General features: G+C 49.1%; 1 protein-coding gene across 1 annotated transcript in view; it reads left to right on the top strand.

Moving 5' to 3' along the window:
• Positions 1-418: 418 nt before the first annotated feature.
• The window catches only part of SRRT (serrate, RNA effector molecule), a 30,583-nt gene continuing 12,784 nt past the window's right edge, over positions 419-18,217 (top strand). The window contains exons 1-6 of the mRNA XM_033084333.1: positions 419-491; positions 2,093-2,171; positions 3,328-3,636; positions 5,345-5,545; positions 9,417-9,570; positions 16,380-16,573. Of these exons, the coding sequence (XP_032940224.1) occupies positions 454-491; positions 2,093-2,171; positions 3,328-3,636; positions 5,345-5,545; positions 9,417-9,570; positions 16,380-16,573 (975 nt within the window). The 5' untranslated portion in view covers positions 419-453. The remainder of the gene's footprint in view (positions 492-2,092; positions 2,172-3,327; positions 3,637-5,344; positions 5,546-9,416; positions 9,571-16,379; positions 16,574-18,217) is intronic.

The following is an 18,217-nucleotide window of genomic DNA, read 5'->3' as shown; positions in this document are numbered from 1 at the left end:
TTCCCCCAAATTTCTCCCAAATTTTCCCTAAAATCCCCAAAATTTCCCAAAAATCTCCCAAATTTCCCTGAAATTCCCCATATTTTCCCCAAATTTCCCCTAAATTTCCCCCAAAATCCCCAAAAATCCCCCAAATTTCTCTGAAATTCCCCATATTTTCCCAAAATTTCCCCCAAGTTTCCCCAAAATCCCCCAAAAATTCCCAAATTTCCCCCAAATTTTTCCAAATTTACCCCAAAATCTTTCATATTTCTTTGAAATCCCCCAAATTTCCCTTAAAATCTCCAAAATTTCCCAAAATTTCCCCCAAAATTCCCCCAATTTCCCCCAAATTTTCCCCAAAAAACCCCAAATTTCCCTGAAATTTCCCCAAAACCTCCCCAAATTTTCCCCAAAAATCTCCAAATTTCCCATTTTCCCCATCCCCAGCTGTGCAAGCGCTACCCCGGGTTCATGCGCGTGGCGCTGTCGGAGCCGCAGCCCGAGAGGAGGTGACCGAGGGGAAAATTCGGGAAAATTCCGGAAAATTTGGGAAAATTTGGGGGGTTTGGGGTGGGTTCCTTTGGGGGGGTTTTTGGGGATTTTTGGGTGGATTTTTGGGGGATTTTTTTTTATTTTTAGGGATTTTGGGGTGGATTTTTTGAGATTTTTGGGTTCATTTTTTGGGATTTTTGAGTGGTTTTTTGGGATTTTTGGGTTCATTTTTGGGGTACATTTTTTTGGATTTTTGGATGGATTTTTGAGTGGATTTTTTTGGATTTTGGGGTGGATTTTTGGGATTTTTGGGTACATTTTTTGGGATTTTTGGGTACATTTTTTACAATTTTGGTCCCATTTTTGGGGTGTATTTTGGGTGCATTGTTTGGGATTTTTGGATGTATTTTTGGGTGTATTTTTAATGATTCTGGGCCCATTTTTGGGGTGGATTTTGGGTTTTTGGAGTGGGTTTTTGGGTACATTTTTCAGAATTTTGGGCCCATTTTTGGGGTGTGTTTTGGGTGGATTTTTTGGGATTTTGGGGTGGATTTTTTGGGATTTTGGGTACATTTTTTCTGATTTTGGTCCCATTTTTGGGGTGTATTTTGGGTGCATTGTTTGGGATTTTTGGATGTATTTTTGGGTGTATTTTTAATGATTTTGGGCCCATTTTTGGGGTGTTTTTTTGGGTACATTTTTCAGGATTTTGGGCTCATTTTTGGGGTGTATTTTTGAGTGGATTTTTTGGGATTTTTGGGTACATTTTCCAGGATTTTGGGCCCATTTTTGGGGTGTATTTTGGGTACATTTTTTAGGATTTTAGGGTGTATTTTTGGGTACATTTCTTGGGATTTTTGGGTACATTTTTTAGGATTCTGGTCTCATTTTTGGGGTGTATTTTGGGTTTATTATTTGGGATTTTAGGATGTATTTTTGGGTACATTTTTTACACTTTTGGGCCCATTTTTGAGGTATATTATGGGTACATTTTTTGGGATTTTAGGATGCATTTTTGGGTGTATTTTTTATGATTTTGGGCCCATGTTTGGGGTGTTTTTTGGGTACATTTTTGGGATTTTGGGGTGCATTTTTTGGGATTTTTGGGTGTATTTTCCAGGATTTTGGGCCCATTTTTGGGGTGTATTTTGGGTGCATTTTTTGGATTTTTGAGTACATTTTTTACAATTCTGGGCCCATTTTTGGGGTGGATTTTGGGTTTTTGGAGTGGGTTTTTGGGTACATTTTTCAGAATTTTGGGCCCATTTTTGGGGTGTATTTTTGAGTGGATTTTTGGGATTTTGGGGTGCATTTTTTATGATTTTGGTCCCATTTTTGGGGTGTATTTTGGGCACATTTTTTGGGATTTTAGGATGTATTTTTGGGTGTATTTTTCATGATTTTGGTCCCATTTTTGGGGTGTATTTTGGGTACATTTTTTAGGATTTTAGGGTGTATTTTTGGGTACATTTTTTGGGATTTTTGGGTACATTTTTTAGGATTTTGGTCCCATTTTTGGGGTGTATTTTGGGTACCTTATTTAAGATTTTAGGATGTATTTTTGGGTGCATTTTTCATGATTTTGCTCCCATTTTTGGGTTTTTTTTTGGATTCCCAGGTTCTTCAGGCGGGGCTGGGTGACGTTCGACCGCAGCGTGAACATCAAAGAGATTTGCTGGAGCCTGCAGAACATCCGGGTGGGTGGGGGAAATTTGGGGGGATTTGGGGATTTTGGGGTGATTTATGTGAATTTTGGGGTGGTTCAGGTGGATTTTGGGACATTTCAGATGGATTTTGGGTGATTTTGGGGTGGTTCAGGTGGATTTTGGGGTGATTTATGTGGATTTTGGGGTGATTTATGTGGATTTTGGGGTGATTTTGGGATGGTTCAGGTGGATTTTGGGGTGGATTTGAGGTTATTTACGTGGATTTTGGGGTGATTTACGTGGATTTTGGGTGATTTTGAGGTGGATTTTGGGGTGGTTCAAGTGGATTTTGGGTGGATTTGGGGGTGATTTATTTGGATTTTGGGGTGATTTATGTGGATTTGAGGTGATTTATGTGGATTTTGGGATGTTTCAGATGGATTTTGGGGTGATTCAGGTGGATTTTGGGGGGTTTTGGGGTGATTTATGTGCATTTTGGGGTGATTTATGTGGATTTTGGGGTGGGTTTGGGGGATTTTGGGATGTTTCAGATGGATTTTGGGGTGATTTATGTGAATTTTGGGGTGATTTATGTGGATTTTGTGACGGTTCAGGTAAATTTTGGGGTGATTTATGTGGATTTTGGGGTGATTGATGTGGATGTTGGGGTGATTCAGGTGGATTTTGGGTAATTTCAGGGTGATTTATGGGGATTTTGGGGTGGATTTGGGGGGATTTTGGGGTGATTTATGAGGATTTTCGGATATTTTTTATGTTCTCAGCTGTGCGAGCATGAGCTGGGTTTTGGGACGGATTTTGGGACAGATTTTGGGTTAATTCAGGATGAATTTTGGGGTGATTTTGGATATTTTTGGGTTTTTAGCTCCGTGAGTGCGAGCTCAGCCCGGGTGTGAACCGGGACCTGACCCGGCGCGTCCGGAACGTGTCCGGGCTGGGATTGATGAATTTGATGAATTTTGGTTTATTTCAGGATAGATTTTGGTTTATGTTGGGGTGGATTTTGGGTTAATTCAGGATGATTTTGGGTTTTTAGCTCCGTGAGTGTGAGCTGAGCCCCGGGGTGAACCGGGACCTGACCCGGCGCGTCCGGAACGTGTCCGGGCTGGGATTGATGGATTCTGGGTTAATTCAGTGTAGATTTTTGGGTTGATTTTGGGATGATTTATGTTGATTTTGGGTTTTTTAGCTCCGTGAGTGTGAGCTCAGCCCCGGAGTGAACCGGGACCTGACCCGGCGCGTCCGGAACGTGTCCGGGCTGACCCAGCACCGCCCCATCGTCCGGCACGACATCAAGCTGGCCGCCCGGCTGGTGCAGGCGCTGGACGCGCGCGCCCGGCTCTGGAGCCCCCCGGGGACGGTGGGGACAGCGCTGGGGACAGCGGGGACAGCGTTGGGGACAGCCGTGGGGACAGCCACGGGGACAGAGAACACCGGGGACGGCACCGGGGACAACCCCGGGGAGAACAGCGAGGGACCGCCCGCCACCGAGCCGGGGGTGAGGGGACACAGGGGACAGGGAGGGGACAATGGGGACAATGGGGACACAGGGGACAGAGGGACAGAAGGGACAGGGAGGGGACAATGGGGACAATGGGGACAGTGGGGACACCAGGACACAGGGACAGAGGGGACAACAGCGAGGGACCGCCCGCCACCGAGCCGGGGGTGAGGGGACACAGGGGTCAAGGGGGGACAGAGGGGACAATGGGGACAGGGAGGGGACACCAGGATGGGGGGGACAGTGGGGACTATGGGGGCACAGGGAGGGGACAGGGAGAGGACAGAAGGGACAGGGAGGGGACAATGGGGACACCAGGACAGAGGGGACAGTGAGGGGACAATGGGGACAGGGAGGGGACAGAGGGGACACCAGGACAGAGGGGACAGAAGGACGGGGGGACAGGGAGGGGACAATGGGGACACCGGAGATAATGGGGACAGAGGGGACACAGGGGACAAGGGGGACACCAGGACAGAGGGGACAATGGGGACAGGGAGGGGACAATGGGGACACCAGGACAGGGGGACAGAGGGACAGAGGGGACAATGGGGACAGGGAGGGGACACCAGGACAGAGGGGACAATGGGGACAGGGAGGGGACACCAGGACAGAGGGGACATGGGGGACAGTGGGGACAGGGAGGGGACAATGGGGGGAGCAGGACAGAGGGGACAGAGGGGACAATGGGGACACAGAGGACAGGGAGGGGACAGATGGCACAGAAGGACAGGGGGACAAGGAGGGGACAGGGAGGGGACAATGGGAGGAGCGGGACAGAGGGGACAGAGGGACAGAGGGGACACCAGGACAGAGGGGACAGGGAGGGGACAGAGGGGATGGGGGACATGGCAGGGGGTCCTTGATGTCCCCAGGGTGTCCCCATCACTGTCCCCGATGTCCCCACTGTCCCCAATGTCCCCAATGTCCCCAGTGTCCCCCCAAGCCCCCCAATGTCCCCAATGTCCCCAATCCCCTCAGTGTCCCCAGTGTCCCCAATGTCCTCTCAGTGTCCCCAATCCCCCCAATGTCCCAATGTCCCCAATGTCCCCAATGCTGTCCCCTCTGTCCCCAGGCCCAGAACCCCGTCCTGCACCACATCCCTGTCAATGTCCCCAATGTCCCTAGTGTCCCCAATGTCCCCAATCCCATCAATGTCCCCAAATGTCCCCTGTCTGTCCCCAGGCCCAGAACCCGGTCCTGCACCACATCCCCATCAATGTCCCCAATGTCCCCCCAGTGTCCCCAATCCCCTCAATGTCCCAAATCTCCCTCAATGTCCCCTCAATGTCCTCGATGCCCTGAGTGTCCCCAATGTCCCCAATGTCCCAATGTCCCCAATGTCCCCAATGTGCCCGTTGTCCCCAATGTCCCTGTGATGTCCTCAGTGTCCCCAATGTCCCCAATGTCCCCAATGTCCCCAATCCCCCCAATGTCCCCAGTGTCCCCCCAATGTCCCCAATCCCATCAATGTCCGCACTGTCCCCAATGTCCCCAATGTCCCAAATGTCCCCAATCCCATCAATGTCCCCACTGTCCCCAATGTCCCTGTGATGTCCCCAGTGTCCCCTGAGTGTCCCCAATCCCCCCAATGTCCCCAATGTCCCCAATGTCCCCAATGATGTCCCCAGGCCCAGAACCCTGTGCTGTGGCCCATCCCCATTTATGTCCCCAATGTCCCCAATGATGTCCCCTCTGTCCCCAGGCCCAGAACCCGGTTCTCCGCCACATCACCGATTACCTGATCGAGGAGGTGAGCGCCGAGGAGGAGGAGCTGCTGGGACAGGGACAGGGCCAGGGACAGGGACAGGGACAGGGACAGGGACAGGGACAGGGACAGGAGGACACGGCCCGCGAGACCAACCCGGCCGAGGTGACGGTGGAGCGCGACGAGAAACTGCTCAAGGTGGGTGGCAGGGACGGGGGGTGGCACCGGGGGTCACCGGGGGTCAGGGGATGTCATTGAATGTCACCAGGGGTCATCAGGAGTCATTGAATATCACCAAATGTCACCAGGGGTCACTGGGGGTCAGCAAATGTCACCGAAGGTCACCAGGGGTCATTGAATGATGTTAAATGTCATCAAATGTCACCAGGGGTCACCAGGGGTCAGGGAATGTCACCAAATGTCAGCAAAGGTCACCAGGGGTCAGTAAATGACACCTGGGGTCATTGAATGTCGCCGGGGTCACTAAATGTCACCAAGGGTCACCAGGGGTCGTCAGGGGTCTTTAAATGTCATTAAATGTCAGCAAGGGTCACTAGGTGTCAGTAAATGTCACCAGGGGTCACTGGGGGTCATCAGGGGTCATCAGGGGTCATTGAATGTCACCAGGGGTCAGGGAATGTCACCAGGTGTCAGCAAAGGTCACCAGGGGTCACCAGGGGTCATTGAATGTCACCGGGGGTCAGGGGATGTCACCAAATGTCACCAGGGGTCACCAGGGGTCATTGAATGTCACCAAATGTCATCAGGGGTCAGTAAATGACACCAGGGGTCAGGGAATGTCACCAGAGGTCATCAAAGGTCATCAAAGGTCACCAGGGGTCAGCAGGGGTCATCAAATGTCACCAGGGGTTGCCAGGGGTCATCAAAGGTCACCAGGGGTCATTGAATGATGTTAAATGTCATCAAATGTCACCAGGGGTCAGGGAATGTCACCAGGGGTCATCAGGGGTCACCAAGGGGTCATTAATGTCATTAAATGTCACCAGGGGTCATCAGGGGTCAGGGGATGTCACCAGGGGTCAGTAAATGTCACCAGGGGTCAGTAAATGACACCAGGGGTCATCAGGGGTCAGAGAATGTCGCCAGGGGTCATTGAATGTTACCAGGGGTCATTAAATGTCACCAGGTGTCAGCAAAGGTCACCAGGGGTTACCAGGGGTCATTGAATGTCACCAAATGTCACCAGGGGTCAGGGAATGTCAGCAAATGTCACCAAAGGTCACCAGGGGTCATTGAATGTTGTTAAATGTCATCAAACGTCACCAGGTGTCACCAGGTGTCATTAAATGTCACCAGGGGTCATGAAATGTCATCAGGGGTTACCTGGTGTCACCAGGAGTCAGGGAATGACACCAGGGGTCAGCAGGGGTCATTGAATGTCACCAGGGGTCATCAGGGGTCACCAGGGGTCATTGAATGTCACCAGGGGTCAGGGAATGTCATTGAATGTCATCAGGGGTCATCAGGGGTCACCAGGGGTCAGGGAATGTCAGCAAATGTCACCAGGGGTCAGGGAATGTCACCAGGGGTTACCTGGGGTCATTGAATGTCATTGGATGTCACCAGGGGTCAGTAAATGTCACCAGGGGACAGGGGATGGCACCAAGGGTCATCAAAGGTCAGCAGGGGTCAGGGAATGTCACCAGGAGTCACCTGAGGTCAGCAGGGGTCAGTAAATGACACCAGGGGTCATCAAAGGTCATCAAATGTCACCAGGGGTCACTGGGGGTCATTGAATGTCATTGAATGTCACCAGGGGTCATCAGGGGTCATTGAATATCACCAAATGTCATCAGGGGGCATCAGGGGTCAGGGAATGTCACCAGGGGACAGGGGGTGGCACCAGGGGTCAGGGAATGTCACCAAGTGTGACCAGGGGTCAGCAGGGGTCATCAAATGTCACCAGGGGTCACCAGGGGTCATTGAATGTCACCAAAGGTCATCAGGGGTCATCGGGGGTCAGGGAATGTCACCAGGGGTCATTTAATGTCATCAGGGGTCATCAAAGGTCATTAGGTGTCACCAAGGGCCACCAGGGGTCACCAGGTGTGCCCAAATGTCACCAGGGGTCACCAGGGGTCACCAGAGGTCACCAGGGGTCATCAAAGGTCATCAAATGTTATCAAATGTCACCGAGTGTCACCAGGTGTCATCAAATGTCATCAAATGTCACTGAATGTTATAAAATGTTATCAGATGTTATCAGATGTTATCAGATGTCACCAGGTGTCACCAGCTGTGCCCAGAGCATCACTGGGGTGTCCCCTCAGTGTCCCCAATGTCCCCTCAGTGTCCCCTCAGTGTCCCCAATGTCCCCAATGTCCCCAATGTCCCCTCAGGTCCTGGACAGGCTGTTACTGTACCTGCGCATCGTTCACTCCGTGGATTATTACAGCACCTCCAGTGTCCCCTCAGTGTCCCCTCAGTGTCCCCTCAGTGTCCCCTCAGTGTCCCCAATGTCCCCAATGTCCCCAATGTCCCCAATGTCCCCTCAGGTCCTGGACAGGCTCCTGCTGTACCTGCGCATCGTTCACTCCGTGGATTATTACAGCACCTCCAGTGTCCCCTCAGTGTCCCCTCAGTGTCCCCTCAGTGTCCCCTCAGTGTCCCCAATGTCCCCAATGTCCCCAATGTCCCCTTAGGTGCTGGACAGGCTGTTACTTTACCTGCGCATCGTTCACTCCGTGGATTATTACAACACCTCCAGTGTCCCCTCAGTGTCCCCTCAGTGTCCCCTCAGTGTCCCCTCAGTGTCCCCAATGTCCCCTCAGTGTCCCCTCAGTGTCCCCAATGTCCCCTCAGGTCCTGGACAGGCTGCTACTTTACCTGCGCATCGTTCACTCCGTGGATTATTACAGCACCTCCAGTGTCCCCTCAGTGTCCCCTCAGTGTCCCCTCAGTGTCCCCTCAGTGTCCCCAATGTCCCCAATGTCCCCAATGTCCCCTCAGGTGCTGGACAGGCTGTTACTTTACCTGCGCATCGTTCACATCCGTGGATTATTACAACACCTCCAGTGTCCCCTCAGTGTCCCCTCAGTGTCCCCTCAGTGTCCCCAGTGTCCCCTCAGTGTCCCCAATGTCCCCAATGTCCCCTCAGGTGCTGGACAGGCTGTTGTTGTACCTGCGCATCGTTCACTCCGTGGATTATTACAGCACCTCCAGTGTCCCCTCAGTGTCCCCTCAGTGTCCCCTCAGTGTCCCCTCAGTGTCCCCAATGTCCCCTCAGTGTCCCCTCAGTGTCCCCTCAGTGTCCCCAATGTCCCCAGTGTCCCCAATGTCCCCAATGTCCCCTCAGGTGCTGGACAGGCTGCTGCTGTACCTGCGCATCGTTCACTCCGTGGATTATTACAGCACCTCCAGTGTCCCCTCAGTGTCCCCTCAGTGTCCCCTCAGTGTCCCCAGTGTCCCCTCAGTGTCCCCAATGTCCCCAATGTCCCCTCAGTGTCCCCAATGTCCCCTCAGGTCCTGGACAGGCTGTTACTTTACCTGCGCATCGTTCACTCCGTGGATTATTACAGCACCTCCAGTGTCCCCTCAGTGTCCCCTCAGTGTCCCCTCAGTGTCCCCTCAGTGTCCCCTCAGTGTCCCCAATGTCCCCAATGTCCCCAATGTCCCCAATGTCCCCTCAGGTGCTGGACAGGCTGTTACTTTACCTGCGCATCGTTCACTCCGTGGATTATTACAGCACCTCCAGTGTCCCCTCAGTGTCCCCTCAGTGTCCCCTCAGTGTCCCCTCAGTGTCCCCTCAGTGTCCCCTCAGTGTCCCCAATGTCCCCAATGTCCCCAATGTCCCCTCAGGTGCTGGACAGGCTGTTGTTGTACCTGCGCATCGTTCACTCCGTGGATTATTACAGCACCTCCAGTGTCCCCTCAGTGTCCCCTCAGTGTCCCCAATGTCCCCAATGTCCCCAATGTCCCCTCAGGTGCTGGACAGGCTGTTACTTTACCTGCGCATCGTTCACTCCGTGGATTATTACAGCACCTCCAGTGTCCCCTCAGTGTCCCCAATGTCCCCAATGTCCCCTCAGTGTCCCCAATGTCCCCTCAGGTGCTGGACAGACTCCTGCTGTACCTGCGCATCGTTCACTCCGTGGATTATTACAACACCTCCGAGTATCCCAACGAGGACGAGATGCCCAACAGGTGCGGGATCATCCACGTGCGGGGGCCGCTGCCGCCCAACCGGGTGTCACACGGGGAAGGTGAGCCAAAAAAATTCAAAATTTAACCTAAAAAATATAGAATTTACCCCAAAATCCCCAAAATCCACCCCAAAAAATCCAAAATCCACAAAATTTAACCCAAAATTCAACCTCAAATCCATCCAGATCCAACCGGGTGTCACATGGGGAAGGTGAGATAAAAAAACACCAAAAAATACAAAATTTAACCCAAAAAAATCCAAAATCGACGCCAAAAAACCCAAAATCCACAGAATTTAACCCAAAATTCATCCCAAAATCAATCTCAAATATCCCAGCCCAACAGGGTGTCACATGGGGAAGGTGAGATAAAAAAATTCAAAATTTAACCCAAAAAATACAGAATTTAACCCAAAATTCACCCTGATCCCAACCGGGTGTCACACGGGGAAGGTGAGATAAAAAAACCCAAAAAAATTCAAAATTTAACCCAAAATTTACCCCAAAATCCATTCCGATCCAACCGGGTGTCACATGGGGAAGGTGAGACCAAAATACCCAGAATTTAACCCAAAAAATCCAAAATTTAACCCAAAAAAATCCAAAATCCACCCCAAAAAATCCAAAATTTACCTCAAAATTGACCCTGATCCCAACCGAGTGTCACATGGAGAAGGTGAGAGCAAAAAATACCAAAAAACCCAAAATTTACCCCAAAATTAACCCTGAATCCATCCTGATCCCAACTGGGTGTCACATGGGGAAGGTGAGACCAAAAATCCCTGAAATTCACCCCAAAATTAATTCTGAATCCATCCAGACCCAACAGGGTGTCACATGGAGAAGGTGAGACCAAAATCTCTGAAATTTAACCCAAAAAATCTAAAATTTATCTCAAATCCATCCCAGACCCAACTGGGTGTCACATGGGGAAGGTGACACCAAAAACCCCAAAAAATACAAAATTTAACTCAAAAAACCCAAAATTTACCCCAAAAAATCCAGAATTTACCCCAAAAAACCCAAAATCCACCCCAAAATCAACCCCAAAATCAACCTCAAATATCCCAACCCAACAGGGTGTCACATGGGGAAGGTGAGACCAAAAACCCCAAAAAATACAAAATTTACCCCAAAATTTACCCCAAAAAACCCAAAATTAACCCTGAATCCATACCACACCCAACTGTGTGTCACATGGGGAAGGTGAGCTAAAAAAACCCAAAAAATCCAAAATTTAACCCAAAATCCAGCCCAGACCCAACAGGGTGTCACATGGGGAAGGTGAGACCAAAAAAATTCAAAATTTACCCCAAAATTCACCCTGATCCCAACAGGGTGTCACATGGGGAAGGTGAGACCTAAAATCCCTGAAATTCACCCCAAAAAATATAAAATTTACCTTAAAATCCATCCCAAACCCAACAGGGTGTCACATGGGGAAGGTGAGATAAAAAAATTCAAAATTTAACCCAAAATCCCCAAAATCCACCCCAAAAAATCCAAAATTTAACCCAAAAATCCAAAATTCACCCTGATCCCAACAGGGTGTCACATGGGGAAGGTGAGATAAAAATCCCTGAAATTTAACCCAAAATTTATCCCAAAATGCACCCAGACCCAACCGGGTGTCACACGGGGAAGGTGAGATAAAAAAAATTCAAAATTTAACCCAAAAAACCTAAAATTTACCCCAAAAAAATCCAAAATCCACCCCAAAATCCCCAAATTCCACCCCAAAAAATCCAAAATCCACAAAATTTAACCCAAAATTCAACCTCAAATCCATCCAGATCCAACCTGGTGTCACATGGGGAAGGTGAGATAAAAAAATTCAAAATTTAACCCAAAAAATACAGAATTTAACCCAAAATTCACCCCAAAATCAACCCCAAATACCCAAACCCAACAGGGTGTCACATGGGGAAGGTGAGACCAAAATCCACAGAATTTAACCCAAAATCCACACCAAAATCAACCTCAAATAGCCAAACCCAACAGGGTGTCACACGGGGAAGGTGAGACCAAAAATCCACAGAATTTAACCCAAAATCTGCATTAGACACCCCAAAAAACCCCCAGACCCAACAGGGTGTCACATGGGGAAGGTGAGCCAAAAAAATCCAAAATTTAACCCAAAAAATCCAGAATTTAACCCAAAAAAATCCAAAATCCTCCCCAAAAAACCCAAAATCCACAGAATTTAACCCAAAATCCACCCCAAAATCAACCCCAAATATCCCGGCCCAACCGGGTGTCACATGGGGAAGGTGAGCTAAAAAAGTCCAAAATTTAACCCAAAAAAATCCAGAATTTACCCCAAAAAACCCATAATCCACCCTAAAATCCACAGAATTTAACCCCAAATCCACCCCAAAATCAACCTCAAATATCCCAAACCCAACCGGGTGTCACACGGGGAAGGTGAGCTAAAAAAATTCAAAATTTAACCCAAAAAATCTAAAATTTAACCCAAAATTCACCCTGATCCCAACAGGGTGTCACATGGGGAAGGTGAGATAAAAAAATTCAAAATTTAACCCAAAAAATCCAAAATTTAACCCAAAAAAAATCCAAAATCCACCCCAAAAACCCCAAAATCCACAGAATTTAACCCAAAATCCACCCCAAAATCAACCCCAAATAGCCAAACCCAACTGTGTGTCACACGGGGAAGGTGAGACCAAAATCCACGGAATTTAACCCAAAATTCATCCCAAAATCAACCTCAAATAGCCAAACCCAACTGTGTGTCACACGGAGAACATGACCCCAAAAAAACCAAAAAAATCCAAAATTTAACCCAAAATCCATCCCAGATCCAACAGGGTGTCACATGGGGAAGGTGAGACCAAAATCCACAAAATTTAAGCCAAAATCTGAATTACCCACCCCAAAAAACCCCCAGACCCAACAGGGTGTCACATGGGGAAGGTGAGCCAAAAAAATTCAAAAAATACAAAATTTAACCCAAAATTCACCCCAAAATTCACCCAAACCCAACAGGGTGTCACACGGGGAAGGTGAGCCAAAAAAATCCAAAATTTAACCCAAAAAATCCAAAAATTTACCCCAAAATTTAACCTCAAATCAAGGAAGGTGAACCAAAAAAACCCCCAAAAAAAATCCAAAATTTACCCCAAAAAACCCCAAAATCCACCCCAAAAAAATCCCAATTTAGGCCAATTTAATCCCAATTTTACCCCGTTTTTATAATTTTTGTGGGGTTTTTATCAATTTTTATGGGGTTTTAATTAATTATATGGGATTTTTATCAATTTTAAGGGGTTTTTATCAGTTTTTGTGGGGTTTTAATAAATTTTTTGGGGGTTTTTACCTTTTTTTTGGGGTTTTAATCAATTTTTATACATTTTTAATCAATTTTTTATTTGGTTTTTATCAATTTTGTGGGATTTTTACCCATTTTAATGGGATTTTTATCAATTTTTGGAGGTTTTTTTGGGGGTTTTGCCTGTTCCCAGTAACACCAGTATAACCAGTAACCCCAAACATCCCATTTTTACCCCAATTTTATCATTTTTTGGGAGTTTTAATCAATTTTTATGGGGTTTTAATTAATTATATGGGGTTTTTATCAATTTTTATTGTGTTTTAATGGGATTTTTATCCATTTTTGTCCATTTTAACCCATTTTAACGGGGATTTTTGGGTTTTTTCCCACTCCCAGTATAAACCAGTAACACCAGTATAACCAGTAACCCCGAATATCCCATTTTTACCCCAATTTTATCCATTTTTGGGGGTTTTTATCAATTTTTATTGGGTTTTAATGGGATTTTTACCCATTTTAACCCATTTTAACCCATTTTAATTGGAATTTTTGGGGTTTTATCCCATTCCCAGTATAAACCAGTAACACCAGTATAACCAGTAACCCCAAATATCCCATTTTTACCCCAATTTTATCCATTTTTGGGAATTTTAATCAATTTTTATTGGGTTTTAATGGGATTTTTATCCATTTTAACCCATTTTAATTGGATTTTTTGGGGTTTTGCCCATTCCCAGTATAAACCAGTAACACCAGTATGTTTGTCACAGTGTCAGAGTGGCAGCGGGGGTTCGAGGCGCGCCTGGCCCCGCTCCCAGTGACCCCAGTGACACCAGTGACACCAGTATAACCCATTTTAATTGGATTTTTACCCATTTTAACGGGGATTTTTGCCATTCCCAGTGCTCCCAGTATAAACCAGTAACACCAGTATGTTTGTCACAGTCTCAGAGTGGCAGAGGGGCTTCGAGGCGCGCCTGGCCCCGCTCCCAGTGACACCAGTGACACCAGTATAACCAGTATAACCCATTTTAACCCATTTTAACGGGGATTTTTGCCATTCCCAGTGCTCCCAGTATAACCAGTAACACCAGTATGATTGTCCCCAGTCTCAGAGTGGCAGCGGGTGTTCGAGGCGCGCCTGGCCCCGCTCCCAGTGACACCAGTGACACCAGTATAACCAGTATAACCCATTTTAACCCATTTTAATGGGATTTTTACCCATTTTAACGGGGATTTTTGCCATTCCCAGTGCTCCCAGTATAAACCAGTATAACCAGTACCTCTCTCCCAGTCTCAGAATGGCAGCGTGGCTTCGAGGCGCGCCTGGCCCCGCTCCCAGTGACACCAGTGACACCAGTATAACCAGTATAACCCATTTTAATTGGATTTTTGCCCATTTTTACCCATTTTAACGGGGATTTTTGGGTTTTTAACCACTCCCAGTATAAACCAGTAACACCAGTATGATTGTCCCCAGTCTCAGAGTGGCAGAGGGGGTTCGAGGTGCGCCTGGCCCCGCTCCCAGTGACACCAGTGACACCAGTATAACCAGTATAACCCATTTTATGGGGTTTTTATGGGATTTTATCAGTTTTTATGGGGATTTTTGGGGTTTTATCCCACTCCCAGTATAAACCAGTAACACCAGTATGATTGTCCCCAGTGTCAGAGTGGCAGCGGGGGTTCGAGGCGCGCCTGGCCCCGCTCCCAGTGACACCAGTGACACCAGTGACACCAGTATAACCCATTTTAACCCATTTTAACGGGGATTTTTGGGGTTTTTGTCTATTTTAACAGGGTTTTTGCCCACTCCCAGTATAAACCAGTAACACCAGTATAACCAGTAACCCCAAATATCCCATTTTTACCCCAATTTTATCCATTTTGGGGGGTTTTAATCAATTTTTATGGGGTTTTAATGGGATTTTTATCCATTTTTGTCCATTTTTACCCATTTTAATGGGGATTTTTGCCATTCCCAGTGCTCCCAGTATAAACCAGTAACACCAGTGACTCTCTCCCAGTCTCAGAGTGGCAGCGGGGCTTCGAGGCGCGCCTGGCCCCGCTCCCAGTGACACCAGTGACACCAGTATAACCCATTTTAACCCATTTTAACGGGGATTTTTGGGGTTTTTGTCTATTTTAACGGGGATTTTTGCCATTCCCAGTGCTCCCAGTATAACCAGTATGATTGTCCCCAGTCTCAGAGTGGCAGCGGGGCTTCGAGGCGCGCCTGGCCCCGCTCCCAGTGACACCAGTGACACCAGTATAACCAGTATAACCCATTTTAATTGGATTTTAACCCGTTTTAATTGGATTTTTTGGGGTTTTGCCCACTCCCAGTATAAACCAGTAGCACCAGTATAACCAGTAACCCCAAATATCCCATTTTTACCCCAATTTTATCCATTTTGGGGGTTTTTAATCAATTTTTATTGGGTTTTAATGGGATTTTTACCCATTTTAATTGGATTTTTTGGGGTTTTTCCCACTCCCAGTATAAACCAGTAACACCAGTATAACCAGTAACCCCAAACATCCCATTTTTACCCCAATTTTATCAATTTTTGGGGGTTTTAATCAATTTTTATGGGGTTTTAATGGGATTTTTACCCATTTTAACCCATTTTAATTGGGGTTTTTTGGGATTTTTCCCATTCCCAGTATAAACCAGTAACACCAGTATGATTGTCCCCAGTGTCAGAGTGGCAGCGGGGGTTCGAGGCGCGCCTGGCCCCGCTCCCAGTGACACCAGTGACACCAGTATAACCAGTATAACCCATTTTAACCCATTTTAATTGGATTTTTACCCATTTTAACGGGGATTTTTCCCATTCCCAGTGCTCCCAGTAACACCAGTATGATTGTCCCCAGTGTCAGAGTGGCAGCGGGGGTTCGAGGCGCGCCTGGCCCCGCTCCCAGTGACACCAGTGACACCAGTATAACCAGTATAACCCATTTTAACCCATTTTAACCCATTTTTATGGGGATTTTTGGGATTTTTCCCACTCCCAGTATAAACCAGTAACACCAGTATGATTGTCACAGTGTCAGAGTGGCAGCGGGGGTTCGAGGCGCGCCTGGCCCCGCTCCCAGTGACACCAGTGACACCAGTATAACCCATTTTAACCCATTTTAATTGGATTTTTACCCATTTTAACGGGGATTTTTCCCATTCCCAGTGCTCCCAGTATAAACCAGTAACACCAGTATGATTGTCCCCAGTGTCAGAGTGGCAGCGGGGCTTCGAGGCGCGCCTGGCCCCGCTCCCAGTGACACCAGTGACACCAGTGACACCAGTATAACCCATTTTAACCCATTTTTATGGGGATTTTGGGGGTTTTTCCCACTCCCAGTGCTCCCAGTATAACCAGTATGATTGTCCCCAGTGTCAGAGTGGCAGCGTGGCTTCGAGGCGCGCCTGGCCCCACTCCCAGTGACACCAGTGACACCAGTATAACCAGTATAACCCATTTTAACCCATTTTAATGAGGTTTTTACCCATTTTAACGGGGATTTTTGGGATTTTGCCCATTCCCAGTATAAACCAGTATAACCAGTACCTCTCTCCCAGTGTCAGAGTGGCAGCGGGGCTTCGAGGCGCGCCTGGCCCCGCTGCTGGCCGGCCCGGGCTCTGTCCCCGAGGAGGACGCTCAGCGCCTCGGCCGCAAGGACCCCGAGCAGGAGCTGGAGAAATTCGTCAGCGCCAACACCCAGGAGCTGGGCAAGGACAAGTGGCTGTGTCCCCTCAGCGGCAAAAAGTTCAAGGTGGGGACACTGGGGACACTGGGGACACCTTGGGGACACGCTGAGATCATTGGGGACACCCTCAGGGACATTGGGGACACCTTGGGGACATCCTGAGATCACTGGGGACACCTTGGGGACACACTGAGATAATTGGGGACATCCTCAGGGACATTGGTGACACCTTGGGGACAGCCAGGGGTCATTGGGGACATCCTCAGGGACATTGGGGACACCCTGGGGACATCCTGAGGTCATTGGGGACACCTTGGGGACAGGCAGGAGCTGGGCAAGGACAAGTGGCTGTGTCCCCTCAGCGGGAAAAAGTTCAAGGTGGGGACATTGGGGACATTGGGGACACCTTGGGGACACTGGGGACAGGCAGGAGCTGGGCAAGGACAAGTGGCTGTGTCCCCTCAGCGGGAAAAAGTTCAAGGTGGGGACATTGGGGACATTGGGGACACCTTGGGGACACTGGGGACAGGCAGGAGATGGGCAAGGACAAGTGGCTGTGTCCCCTCAGCGGGAAAAAGTTCAAGGTGGGGACACCTTGGGGACTTTGGGGACATCCAGAGGTCATTGGGGACACCTTGGGGACATTGGGGACGCCTTGGAGACACCTTGGGGACATTGGGGACACCCTGGGGACATTGGGGACACCCTCAGGGACACCTTGGGGACATTGGGGACACCTTGGGGACATCCTGAGATCATTTGGGACACCTTGGGGACATCCTGAGATCATTTGGGACACCCTCAGGGACACTGGGGACATCTTGGGGTCATTGGGGACACTCTGAGATCATTGGGGACACCCTGGGGACATGCTCAGGGACATTGGGGACACCTTGGGGACACCTTGGGGACATTGGGGACACCTTGGGAACAACCAGGGGTCACTGGGGACACCCTCAGGGACATTGGGGACACCTTGGGAACAGCCAGGGGTCACTGGGGACACCCTCAGGGACATTGGGGACACCTTGGGGACACTCTGGGGTCATTGGGGACATCCTGGAATCATTGGGGACACCCTGGGGATAGCCAGGGGTCATTGGGGACACCTTGGAGACACCTTGGGGACATTGGGGACACCCTCGGGGACATCCTGAGATCATTGAGGACACCCTCAGGGACACTGGGGACACCTTAGGGATACCCTGAGATCACTGGGGACACCTTGGGGACACACTCAGGGACATTGGGGACACCTTGGGGACACTCTGAGATCATTGGGGACAACTTGGGGACATTGGGGACGCCCTCAGGGACATTGAGGACACCCTGGGGACATCCTGAGATCATTGGGGACACCCTCAGGGACATTGGGGACATTGGGGACACCTTGGGGACATTGGGGACAGGCAGGAGCTGGGCAAGGACAAGTGGCTGTGTCCCCTCAGCGGGAAAAAGTTCAAGGTGGGGACACTGGGGACACTGGGGACACCTTGGGGACACCTTGGGGACATCCTGACATCATTGGGGACATCCTCAGGGACATTGGGGACAGGCAGGAGCTGGGCAAGGACAAGTGGCTGTGTCCCCTCAGCGGGAAAAAGTTCAAGGTGGGGACATTGGGGACACCTTGGGGACACCCTGAGATCACTGGGGACATCCTGAGATCATTGGGGACATCCTGAGATCATTGGGGACACTCTCAGGGAC

The sequence above is a fragment of the Catharus ustulatus genome, chromosome 37, assembly GCF_009819885.2.
Source record: "Catharus ustulatus isolate bCatUst1 chromosome 37, bCatUst1.pri.v2, whole genome shotgun sequence".
Taxonomy (NCBI): domain Eukaryota; kingdom Metazoa; phylum Chordata; class Aves; order Passeriformes; family Turdidae; genus Catharus; species Catharus ustulatus.
Note: the sequence above shows the minus strand (reverse complement) of the source record. Positions and strands in the feature narration are given on the sequence as shown.